Source organism: Rousettus aegyptiacus, unplaced genomic scaffold (genome assembly GCF_014176215.1).
Source record: "Rousettus aegyptiacus isolate mRouAeg1 unplaced genomic scaffold, mRouAeg1.p scaffold_m13_p_6, whole genome shotgun sequence".
Classification (NCBI taxonomy): Eukaryota; Metazoa; Chordata; class Mammalia; order Chiroptera; family Pteropodidae; genus Rousettus; species Rousettus aegyptiacus.
In genome coordinates, this window is record NW_023416309.1 from 85,070,861 (window position 1) to 85,083,776 (window position 12,916).

At 41.9% G+C, this 12,916-nt stretch overlaps 1 protein-coding gene across 1 annotated transcript; it reads right to left on the minus strand.

Annotated features, from left to right (window-relative positions):
- Positions 1 to 10,618: 10,618 nt before the first annotated feature.
- On the minus strand, positions 10,619 to 12,246 carry LOC107499047 (C-C motif chemokine 3). The gene is made up of 3 exons (XM_016122895.2): positions 12,114 to 12,246; positions 11,328 to 11,442; positions 10,619 to 10,891 (listed from the first exon to the last, which is right to left on the minus strand). Exons 1-3 carry the CDS (start codon positions 12,178 to 12,180, stop codon positions 10,804 to 10,806), a joined length of 270 nt encoding a protein of 89 aa, XP_015978381.2. The 5' UTR covers positions 12,181 to 12,246; the 3' UTR covers positions 10,619 to 10,803.
- Positions 12,247 to 12,916: the final 670 nt, after the last annotated feature.

The following is a 12,916-nucleotide window of genomic DNA, read 5'->3' on the forward strand; positions in this document are numbered from 1 at the left end:
AAAGAACATCTTGGTAGCCTCCAAGTTTTGGCAATTATGAATAAACTGCTATGAATATTCACGTGTACGTTGTTGTATGGATATAAATTTTCAACTTCTTTGGGTAACTATTCAAGAAGCTTGGTTGCTGGATTATATGGTAAAGAGTATGTTTAGTTTCGTAAGAAATCACCAAACGGTACCATTTTGCATTGCTTCCAGCAATGTATGAGAATTTCTGTTGCTCCACATTTTTGCCAGTGTTTAGTGTTGTCGGTTGTCTGGATTTTGGCCATCCTAATAGGTGTATAGTGGTATCTCATTGCTGTTAATGATTGTTTTAATCTACGAAATTTTAGGGTGATCTGTCACGCAGCAAAAGTTAATTGATAGTTTCCCCTTTGGGCCATGAAGATTGCCTAATGTTTATAAGTCATCTGAAAGTAAAAGTTACAGTTCCTCATCCAAGAAGAAATCTGTTGCTTTTTGTTGTTATTGAGGTAAAATTTACATACATAATATTAACCATTAAATATTTTAAATTATGCAGTTTTAAAGTGTGCACTTAATACATTCACAATTTGTGTAACTATCACCTCTATTTAGTTCCAGAACATTTTTATCTCCTTAAAAGAAATCCCTGTACCTTGTAAGCAGTCATTCCTATTCTCCCCTCCCCTAACTCCTGGCAACTATTAGTCTACATTCTGTGTCTGTAGATTTGCCTATTTCTGGATGATTTGTATATGTGGAATCATAGCCATGTTGTAACATGTTTCAGTACTTTATTCTTTTTTATGGCTAAATAATATTCCATTGTATGGCTATACCACATATTGTTTATCCATTTATCAGTCGCACGTTTGGGTTGTTTCCAATTTCTAGATATTATAAATAATGCTGATATGAACATTCATATACAAGCTTGTGTGTGAACATATGTTCATATATCAGGGTAATGCTGGTCTCATAGAGTAAGTTAGGAAGTATTTCTTTCTCTTTTATTTTTTGGAAGAGTTTGATGTGTTAATTCTTTAAATGGTGGATTTCACCGGTTAAGTTATCTGGTCTGGAACTTTTCTTTGTTGGGGGATTTAGGCTCATTGCTTTTAGTTAAACTAGTACTTGTTAAGGAGGACCATTATAAATATTATTAAAGATGCTTTTATTCTAGTTGCCGTAGAGGTGGAGAGGACTGAGAAAGTCCCTGCCATCCAGAGCTGTGGAGCCTTAGTGACCAATGAGGATTTCAGCGGAAGAAGAAAAGATCCCTTTGGAATAGGATGATGAGAACAATTCATGAAAGGGATAGCATTTGCACTGGTTCTCGAAAATGGGACTGGGATCGTATACCATTTTAAAATGCAGAGAGAGGAGGAAGAGCATTCTAGTTAGAGGTAACTGCAAAAAGTAGTAATAACAAAAGACCTGAGCCACTTACTGTTTTAAGCGTTTTAAAAATATTTTATAAAGAGTTTTTCACTACAACCTTGTGAAATAGGGACAATTGTCATCCCCTTCTGCAGATAAGGATACAGAGGCACAGAATAGTGAAGTAATTTGCCCACATAGCTAGAAAGGGGAAAGCCAGGATTCACACCAAGGTTTTCTGATACTAGAACTTGCCTCTTAAGACAAAGGCATGGAAATGATAAAATTTGAGGCATGTTTTGCATCTGTCTATGCACATAATGTATAAATGAGTGTGAACATTTAACATGGTAATCAATACTTTAAGATAATTCTTTAAAGTAAATCAATACTTTAAGACCAAGAGGCTTTTTAGAAAAAAGTAAAGTTGGGAGATTTACATATGCTTATTTATTTTTTAATTAATTAATTAATTAATTAATTAATTAATTCGATGCCTACAGCACCTGGTCTTCCTAGGTGGTTTCCCATTCAAGTACTAACCAGGCCCAATCCTGCTTAGCTCCCAAGATCAGACATACATATGTTTATCTTACCCAGTACTCTTCTTTCTTCTGAAAACTATACTTCCCTTCTCTGAGGGGACTTCTCTGCCCATGTAGCTATTAGGTTCTGTGGGGCTTTGTCAATCTTTTGTCACAGGTGTGCACCCACCTTTCAGGCCCAGTAGTTGCGGTTCTTCCCCTTATGATGAAGGGGAGAGGCAGTTCCCCGGAGGTCCTGTGAGTGTAGCTGCAGAAGAGCAAGTGAAATCAACACCAGAGTGCCTGGAGTCCTTTGCCCTAGGGCCAGTGTCCCTGTGTCATGTCCCTGGCATTCACTCTTTTTGAGCACATAAACCAATCAATTATTTTTAATTTTTCTTTAGGACGTTTTAAGTGGGCTTTCTGTCACATGGAGATAAAAGTAAAGGAACTTCCGTTCCCCACTCCTGGATTCTTTCTTGCTTCCTGCTAAGGGTTCTGACTTTCCCTCCTTCAGTTCTAAGATCCTGACCTGTGAGAGGCCCAAATGGAACCACACAAATTCTTGATGTGTTTAGCATGGTTTTAATGGAATAACCCTCTGTTTCCTGCAAGGTTCTGGCTACCAAATCTACATTAAGGCCTGAGGCCTGTGGTCTCCAGAGGGCTGGGAATCAGGGCAAAGCTTTGAGCCTCTCCCTTTGTCTGTACATCTGACAGATGTTCAGAAGTCTGAACTTCCCCTAGAAAGTGCCCATCCCTACTTCCTCTTCTCAGGCATCTGCTGGCTTCTCACTATCCCCTTGAGGTCAGCAGAGGATAGAGCTCTTAAAAGGATATGTTACAATTATGTGGGATTTTCTGAGAGATGGAAGAGAGGCAGTGAGTCAGGTCAGTCTCTGGTTCTGCCGGAAGGGTGGTGTGAAACTAAGCCATGTTCGCTAGGAGACTTAGACCTGCTTATCTGTCCCCAAGCACATTAGGAAAAGGGGAAAGAGAAGGAGATGACGAGACCACAGATGGCCCCTCTTCTGGATGCCTCTTTCTCCTCCCGTTTTTGATTTATGCTTTTCTAACACCTCTTCTCCACCTCTGCTAATTCCTACCTCCTCCTTCCCTCAGCTCCTCCCCAAGGCTGGACTATGGGGAGTGGACCACAACAGGGCAGGACTGTCTTCCCTGCAGAAGGAAGGGGTTGCTACCATTTCACAGACCCCAAGGTCTCAGGAAGATTCTGGGATGGGAAGGGGAGATTTGTCTGCACACAACAGAGCAGAATTTTAACTATGAAGTAAGAAAACTAGATTTGCCTTTGTTTCTGCTTCTGAGAGCTATGTGACCCAAGACAGGACACTTAGCCTTTCTGGGCTTCTGGGCCTGGAATAATAACTGCAAATAATACCAGATAGGGCATTGTCCTGGGGTATTGGGATATGGGTTCATGCCTATTGACATGACTTAATTGCTCAAATTTCCAATCTTCATGCAACATAGGCAGATATTATTATCCTCCTGTTACAGATGAAGAACCTGAGGCTCAGGAAGCCTAAATGACTCATGGAAGGTCATGAGCTGGTCAGTAGCAGACTTCTAGGCTAGAAGCTCCCTAAGAGCTGAGATTCCAACTATTTCTGTCCATTGTTCTTTTCCAGCATGTTGAGAAGATTGGTGGCACAGAGTGGGCTCTCAAAAAAAAAAAAACATCATTCAGTACATGTATAAATAAGTGAATGATTGGTCAATGTGTAAGCCCAGTTGGAACCTAAGTTTGTTTGATTCTAAAGCCTATGATTTCCTATTATGTCTTATCTATATATCAATTACTTTAACAATAATTACCATTTATTAATGCCTTACTACGGGCAGGGCCAGGACTTGGATGTGGTGAGTGAGGCACTGGCCTTGGACACAAAATTTAAGAGGGCTCCAAAAACCTCAGTAATTAAGATAAATAACATTTTAATAAAACATTTAAAAAATAAAAATGCCAGAGAATCCATAATGAACAAAGCATCAAAATTTTAAGTAAAGACAGGACCAGTAACGGTGCTGCTATGTGAAGCCATATTGGAGCCTGAGGCAAAAGGAAAACCTGTGGAGCTTTCTGCTAGGATATCCACCCATGTGTCTTTCTCTCTGTCTGTCGCCCCCCTCCCCCCCCGCCCCGCATCTGTGTAATACATACTTACTGAGTGACTACCATTTGCCAGGCCTTCTGCTTGGCACCAAGAATATCACAGAGAGCCAAAAGATCATGTTCCTAGTCTCCTGGAGACAAATACTAAGTAAATAATCTCACAAATAAATATATTCTTACCTATTCTAATCAATGATACATTGGAAAGAAATGTATTGGGAGCTTAGAGAATACCTCTCTGGGAAGAGAACATTTGAGCTAACTATGAAATGAGCAATGTTAGATAGGTTGAAAAGCACGGAAGAGAGAAATACAGGTAAAGGAAATAGTTTGGGCAAAGGTTCTGAGGCAGGAAGCCCTAGCACATGTCAGACACTAACTGTGGGTCGAATCCTAAGAACAGAGGAAGGAAGTACCTGATAGGGCAGGAGAGGTAGACAGCGGTCAGATCGTACAGGGCACACACAGGCCATGTTGTGGATGTGAGGTTTATCCTGAAGGCAGTGGGAAGCTTTGATGTGTTTTAAGCGGGGAAAGTGTGATCAGTTTTACATTTTGGTAAACTTGCTCTGCGTAGTGTGTGAAGAATGAATTCAGGGGGCCAGAGGCGGAGAAACCAGTTGGAAGGCTACTGCAATCCTCTAGATGGAGAAGAGCAGGGCAGGACTCAGCTGTAGCCATGGGAACGAAGGCTTGACCTCTTAATAATGGAGGTGACTGGCTGGGACCCCCAGCTCATTTGCCAAAGTGGAATGGGGTCGGAGCTTGAGACCAAGCTGTATGACCACTTACTGCAATGACGAAACCTGAAAAAGGAGCAGTTCCACATTCCCAGACAGGCAATATCCATGTCGCAGTTCCTGTGGAGCTGATCACTCAGGTACCAAATGGGAGCAGCCACTGCAAGCTATGGCTTTGTGCTAACTGGGCTGGCCCATCCTCTTAGTATGTTCAATCAGACACATTAATCCAAAGACCTAGCCTCACGGAGTCTGAATGCCTTTATCCGTAAATGAAACCTATGCCACAGGATTGCAGGGGGATTCAATGAGATGTCTGTAGAGTACATAATACCTGGCATGTAGTAGGTGCTCCACAAGTTTAAGCCCCTTTTCTCCTTCTTGTGACCCAAATGACTCCCCTCCCTAGTGGGTCAGTTGGCAATGGGCTGTCTGTAGGTTTACAAGTCTCAGGTTTTTGTTGGCACCTTTGGCTGCAGTCCTCCCTTCCTAACTGTTTGGCTCTGCAACATTAGACCCTTACCTGTGTCCAGGAGCTCACTGCCCCATTCTTCTCTGACCTTCCTTACATCCTTCCTGGAAGGCTTGAGTGGCCCCAAAGCCCAGAAGCCACCAGATGTTCTTGAGCTCATGGCAGATTCCTGACTTTTAATTTTCGCCTTTAAAAGCCTGTTAAAATGCTCTAGTTAGTCACTCATGCTTTAGTATGAAAGGCTCAGAGAGCTGAATTTAGGATGGCATCTGAGTGTGAAGAAAATGGAGAGCACTGGGCAACTGAAGATTAGGATCTTGGAGATGTCCTAAAGAGGCCTAAGGGGGAAGCTGAGGGCATCAGAGGCAGACTCATTTCCTGAATTTTTTCCCCGTTACCAAACTGGGCAACCTTCCTCCTCTCCACAAAAGACACATTAAAAAGGATGGTAACACTACTCATTGGGCATGGTACCACTTTGATGCAGATTCACAAAGAAGGTTTTATGTGATTTTTAAGCCTTGAATTCACGTTGAAGACTCCAGAGGGAGGAGGTGGAGGGAGGTTAGAGAAGAATTTTGGAGAGGTTGTGGTAATGCCGAGAATAGTATTTCTCATAGGGAAGGATGGAGATGCTTTTCTGTACACCTAAAGTCGGAAAGAGGGGCTTCAACCAGATGACTCAGCAGTTTGGGGGATACAGCGGACAGCTGTCTGACTCTGGTCTAGAAAATCTAAAGAAGAAGAGATGGGCCGGCCAGCTGCTTTACGGGTGGCTCAAAGGGGAAAGTTGTTGCATTGAGTGGCTTGTGTAGGGCAAAGAGTTATGTGAGTATTTCCAATGGTCCGGGTGTGAGCCTTGATTGAGCCAGAGAGAAAGTCAGTGTGGTGCCATCACAGGTCCTGGCCAAGGGGGTCACCTGGAAGGGAGAATAGGCCTCTGCAAGGAGAAGTTAACACTGTCATCCTCAGGGCTGAAACACTTGACTGTCAAAGGAGCCACAGGTGAGAGGTTCCAATGGTAGGTATGCAGGTAGTGAGCACTGCAGAGCAAGGGTTAGCTTTAAATACCTGCCATGCCACAGAGCACTGGTGCTAGATGTCAGGAGAGGCCGTTCAAACGGAACTTTCTAGCTCCCCTCGCCTTTTACTTCTATTGAGGTAAAATTCACCGTTTTAAAGTAGACAATTCAGAGGTTTTTATACACTCACAAGGTTGTGCATCTATCACCACTAATTTCAGGACATTTTGAAATCACTCCTGTTGGGAAGAAAAACTTTTCTTCTACCAACTTAGTTCCTAGAGGTCGGGGACTTGCAAATTTATTGACAACAGGAAGATTAACAAGAAAAATGTTTATTATCCAAGGGTTAATACCCTATAGAGAGACTAGTTCCCTGAAAAGGCAGGGTTTAAAGGTTTATATGTCAGTTTAAGGGGGTGAGGGCGTTAGGACTTCAAAGAATGGAGCATTCAGATGAAGCTGATTTATATATTTCTTTTTCCTCATATGTCCCTGGAGATTAGATTTGTGGCAGCTGAATATGGCAAAGCTCTATTTTAGTCAGTAAGGGAAGTTCAGATGAGATTTCCTTCTGTATCTGTCCTAACTGAAATGTTTTCACGTTGAAGTAATCTTTATGCCATTTCTGGTGGGTCATTGGTCTCCAAAAGAAACCCTATACTCAGTAACAGTCGGTTTCATTTTCTTCTCACCCTAGCCTTTGGCAACCACTAATCTACTTTCTGTCTCTACGAATTTGGCTATTCTGGACATTTCATATAAATGGACTTATGGAAAGCGTCGCTTTTTCCATCTTTCTGATTTCTGACCCTGAATGGGTCAGAAACATGAGGAAGTCCAAGGGCTGCGTGGAGAAAGCCCTCCTTCCTGGACTTGCAGGCTTTCTATCTGCAAGAGGCTCAGTGTGGGGCAGGGGAAAAACCTTGTCACAGTGGCAAGATTGAAGTCAGACTTTCACACGAGATTGCAAATTTTATTTATTTATTTTTACTGATACGGTGTTTTGTGACTTAAGTGACTGCAGATTGGTTCATATTATTTGAGAGCAACAAAGAAAATCAGGGGATAGCCTTGAGTTTTATAAAGGGGAAGAGGAAAAAACTAGCACTCAGAATTAAAGACACAGCAGGATACCAAAACTAAAGTTGCTATATAATTTGCTCCCATATTTGTCCCCGTTTAAGGTATCAGTGACACATACGTAGGGCCTCTGATATATGTATATCACGGGATGTCTGACTCTTCTGGGAGTGAGACCGATGCCAAACGCATAACAGTGGTCTGCAGGTGGTCTCCTCAAGGGCTGCTCCTGGGCACACACTGGGTGGAGAAGCTCTTTCAAGGTGTCTGAGACCCTTCTCTGGGCTCGTTTCTTGTAAAGCCTGGCTAGGCTGGCTTTAGGACTTTATGCCATCACCTAGAGCAGCCCCTCCCTCTCCAAATATTTGCTAAAGCACTTCCTATCTTTGGGTTTCTGGAGGTTCAAAGAGGAACAGAGCAGAGTCCCTGACAGTGGGGACATTATTCTGCTTACCACAAATTACAGTCCCTATCTTAAAAATAAAGATTAAAAAATACGATCACAATACCATTGCTTATTTTCCATCTGTATATCCTCTTCAGTGAAATGTCTGTGCATGACTTTTGCCCATGTTCTAATTGAATTGTTCATTGTTTTTACTGAGAGTTTTATATATATTCCAAATATAAGTCCTATGTCAAATATTTGGTTTGAAGATATTTTTTCCCATTCTGTACTTAAAAAAAAAATCTTCTTGACAGGGTCTTGAAGAACAAAACTTTAAAATTTTGATGAAATCTAACTTATTAACTTTTCCTTTGTGAACTATGCTTTTGGTGTCAAAGCTGAGAACTCTAGGTCTTGAGATTTTCTCCCATTTTTTCCCTAAAACTTTTATAATTTTACATGTAAGTCTATAAATTCTGTTGAGTCGATTTTTGTGTAAGGTGTGAGGGTAGGGTCAAAGTTCTTCTCCATCTCCTCCTCCTTCTTTTTGTCTATGGATGTTCAACTGTTCCAGCACTATTTATAAAGAGACTATCTTTCCTTCCCATTCCTTCCATAAATATTTGGTAGAATTTGCTTATGAAGCCAGTAAGATATAAAGATTTTTTTCCCTCAAAGACTTTTAATTCCTGGTTTAATTTCTTAAAAGAAATAGAAGTATTCCTATTTTCCATATCTTTTTGTTACATAGTCTTCTTGTGTCAGTTAGTTATATTCCTGATAAGAGAGAAAAGAAACTAAACTTTGAAGGAACATCAAAATTTTATAAGCATTTATCAGCCTGAGCTGGGGGAGTACCTGGGGAATGCATTTTGGAGGTGCTTAATTAAAGAAGCTAGAACACAAGAATAGAGAAAGGAGAGTTTATTGACTCAGGGGTACTCATTCTGGAAAAAGACTGTAACTTCCTGATAAAGATGCCAGGGGTTGGTGCAAATTTGCTTCCAGGAAAGCTCCAGAGGCCTGGAGAGAGCAAGGCTTGTGCTGAATGATGTTAAAATACCGGAATTGTCATGACAGATGGAGGAGGAAGGGATGACAAAGTTCACGGAAGTGGGCATTCTGGGGTGTATATCCTGTGTGAGGCTGGAAGACCCACCAACTATATTCCATGGGAAGGCCCAGAGAACACATTGTTCACCAAAGCCATCAGGAGTCACAGATGAGAGGGACACCAGCATCTCTCCAAAGTTCAGTGGTATCTCTCCTCTGTAGGCCAGGGCTATTAGTAGGAGTGGCTGACATAAAACTTGGCCCATCAATAGCAAAGAATCTTCCTTGAATCTTCAAAATCACATCTTCATTAGTTTTGTACAAATTTTAGCCATTATCTCTTTACATACATCTGCTGTCTAATTCTCTCTCTCCTCTCATTTCGGGATTCTTGAAAATAAGTACACAACAGATATCCCACGCTATTCTGTTTCTTTTTGTTTCATTTTGCTGCGTGTTAACTTTACCAACATTTCTTCAGTTGTGATTAATATGCTGTGAGTTTTATTTCGGTTATTGTATTTTTCAGTTCAAGAATTTATTTTTGACTTTTACAAATCTGCGATGATACTCGTTATGGTTTCCAGTTCCTTGCCAAAAAGGTCAAAGCTCTTTTTTCTTTTTTTTGGGAGGTGAGGGTCAGGCATTAGTTGCATTAGCATCTGGGATCATGTTAAAAAATTTTCAGAGCTTGAGATTTTCTAGACCATGCAGGTGTCTGAAGCTGGCCTCCTGCCTGTTGAAGGGCTGGTTCACTTCTAATTTACTTTTACTCCCAGGATATCAGCCCAAACAGAGGATGATTTCTTAAGGTTTTTCATTTTCATTTGGGCAGCCCTGGACTTTCAGTTTTCCTCCAGCTCATTGAGGCTGTGAAAGGTCCAGCTCACTTTCTCAGCCACCTCTTCCAATTTGCAAACAGCCTCACTCTAGAACAGGCGTCTAATGCCAGGCTCCCATCTATGGATCTGTCTTCTCTGGGATCTTAAAGTAACAATTCCTGACTCCTTGCTTGCCTAACTAGGCTCTCTCTATTAGGGAGTTATGCATTCCTGGTAAATCTGTTTTAAGTGGAACGTAGGCACATTGAAAGTCTTTCCTAGTGGTTCGTTAAGAATGTGGGACTTGCTCTGTCCTGTAGTTTGACTCCACAATACTAGCTATGTGACCTCGAGCAAGCGTCTTAAGCTCACTAAAACTGTTTCCTCATGTGTCAAAGGGGGATAATCAGAATATATACCACACAATGATATTTTGAAGATTAGACAATGCATCGAAATCCCTTAGTATAGGGTGTGGTTCATAGTAAGTCCTCACAAACTGTTAGTCTTCATTCTTAAGAAAGCTGAATTTATCAAAATCCATAAATATGCATGATAGAATGCTTTGCTTTGGTGTTCATTTATGTGGTGGTTTTCCCTGGTGTGTATACATTCACATTTGTTTTTAATACTTTGCTTCTTTTTCAGCCTAGGAGCAATATGTCACTGGTGTAAAGCCCGGTGTCATTGGAATGACAGTCATCCCCTTTCTCTTGCCTTCCCTTCTTAGTCCGATGCCTCTAATCATTCCATCTCATTCCTCCAAACCATTCCTCCAAACTGATTTATCAAAGGGGGGAGAACACAAAAGAAGAGACAGAAGTCCCAGATTTACTTATGAAAACAAAAGAATTTTTATTATCTTGACAGTTTTAACAGAGTAAAGGGCTCATACAAACTCAATAAGCATCTGTTGATAGGTTTGGTCCAATGTCTACCCAAAGACAGGAGCACAATCGTTCACCATCACCCTGAATATGAGTCCATCACTGGATGATTGGGAAAGGGTTTGGGAATAAGAGGATTTCTCAGAAACAGCATCAAATTGAATAAAATGATTTCTAATATTTAACACCTTATTAGATTAAGAAAAGTTTCAGATTGCGGTAAGTGGATGCAAGAAAGAGTCATGAGAGAGGGACCTTCTGGGGCTGCAGGGCATTCTCCTACTTTTGTTCCCTGCTACCCACTGGAACGTTGGACCACTGGATCATTAGAGATTCTCCACGTAGCTGATGTATTCCTGAACCCAGGCATCGCGGGGATCGGCACAGATACGCCGACCCCTTTTGGTGAGAAAGCTATGGAGAGAGCAGAGGTATTATATAGGGCATGCTTGATCAGCGACAGCCCCTCAGTTTCATCCCTGTGGGAGGCTTAGAGCTAGTCCACCTTATCGAGGATTCATTCTCCAGACCTCAGATACTATCGGTCCTCTCAGAGTGACTTATGGACATAAGCTAAGGGTACCTCCTTTCTGCTGTCTCTTTCTCTCTTCTTTTCCCTCTCCTTCTGGGCACATCTTCCCTGGCTCCCTGTGGGTTCTATTTCATGCCAGGAATGAACCCCAGTGGCCTTTTTCTGTGTCCCGCATGTCAAAAAAGAGCCCCATATGGCTGGGCTTATCCACCAGAGGGTACACTTGTGAACAACTACTTTCTGCTCAGACTCCTACAAACACTCCCCTGTCCCCATGTCCGTGCCTCCCCAAGGGTGAGCAAGAAGACCGGCACTTACACAACACCATGTTTGGGGCACTGGTCACTGGTCCTAAAGTAGTCAACTATATGACCGCGGGGGATCCGGCGGGATACGTAGGAGAAGCAGCAGGGAGATGCTGTGTTCATCCTCTCTGTGGGGGAATAAGAACAACGGGAGTCTCTCAGGAGCACCGGCAAGCCCAAGAAGGTCAGAGAGAGGTAGACAGAGATGACATAGCTCAGCCATGAGGCTTGAGGGAAAAGGAAAGTGGAAATAATACAACTTTTTTGTTTGTTTTTCATTATTTTCCTTAGTGTTATCTTGGTTGTCACTTCATTTTGGTCTCTGTTTTACTCTACAGGGAACCAAACTCTAGATATCTACTTCCTTTCCCTAACTCTTTTTGGAGAAAATTTATTTTTTAATTCACTAAATCATAAGATAGCTCAGAGAAAATAGGGACAATTCTCACAATTCTCGGGAATAGCGAAGGTCTGCAATTCTAAAACTTACCAGCACCAACAAGATCTAAATAGACCTAGACTCTACCTCATGCTAACAGCCCAATAAATTAGACTTTAACAATCTCATCCCAAAAGTGAGAGAAGATCTCTCCTAACTCCCATCCTGCAGCCCAATCAATAGACTTTTTTTTTTTTTTTAATCCTCTTGAGGAAAAGAAGTGTCATTTTGAAACCCCATTCGAGGTTTTCTAATTTCCCATGGAGGTTCTCAGGCCAGAGCACTTGGAAGATGTGGTCTGACTTCTGTCCAGAGTTCAGGGAGCAACTGTCCTTAAAGGAAACTAGACAATATACTCACCTTCGGCATGGGAGCAGAGGGCCATAGTGCATAAGAGGACAAGGACGGTAGCTCCAAGGACCTTCATGACACTGGGCAGGCAGAGGAGCGTGGGCAGAATTGAGATTTTGGAATTCTCTACTGCTGGCCTCTTTCTGAGATCTTCACTCTCTTTCCTCCTTTTATAGGCAGCCTTGGACAGTGGGAACATAGAAATCGGAGATGCCTAAGCAAGAAATTTTAAGTACTAAGCAAGAAATTTTAAGTGTTGTCATGTGAGTCGTACCACACAGGGTTGCCTATGGTTACTAGAGAGTTTTAGGGTAAACACAAAAAAGGTTCAGTTGCTGATTTCGTTGGAATGCTTATTGAGGAAGTTGTTTCTCCAGATGGGTGACCGGGAATTGACAGCATTCAAGGATCATGCTTAGTTGTTTCCTGTTCACATGACAGACATCTCTCTAAAGTGAGTGGTCACAGCCCCCTCCCATAGAGCAGAGCACTCTGATGGGCTTCCAAAGTGTTCTGACCATATATACGTGACATTTGTAATAATGTCACTGAGTCTCAAGCAGTATAAGACAAGCTAGCCACACCATAGATGGAAAGAACAGAACTGGAAAGCCTGGACGTATAAGAATGACAAAAGTAAGGATTAGCCTTTTCATAATTGGTCTATTTATCAAATATTCACCACAGACCTACAATGAAGTCTGGACTTGACACTGGATGTGGATCAGCAGCAGTCTTAACACACGTCCACACTCCTTGAACAAGAAATTCTACTTCCCGTAATTTATCCTATGGAAAGGAACTCGCAAATG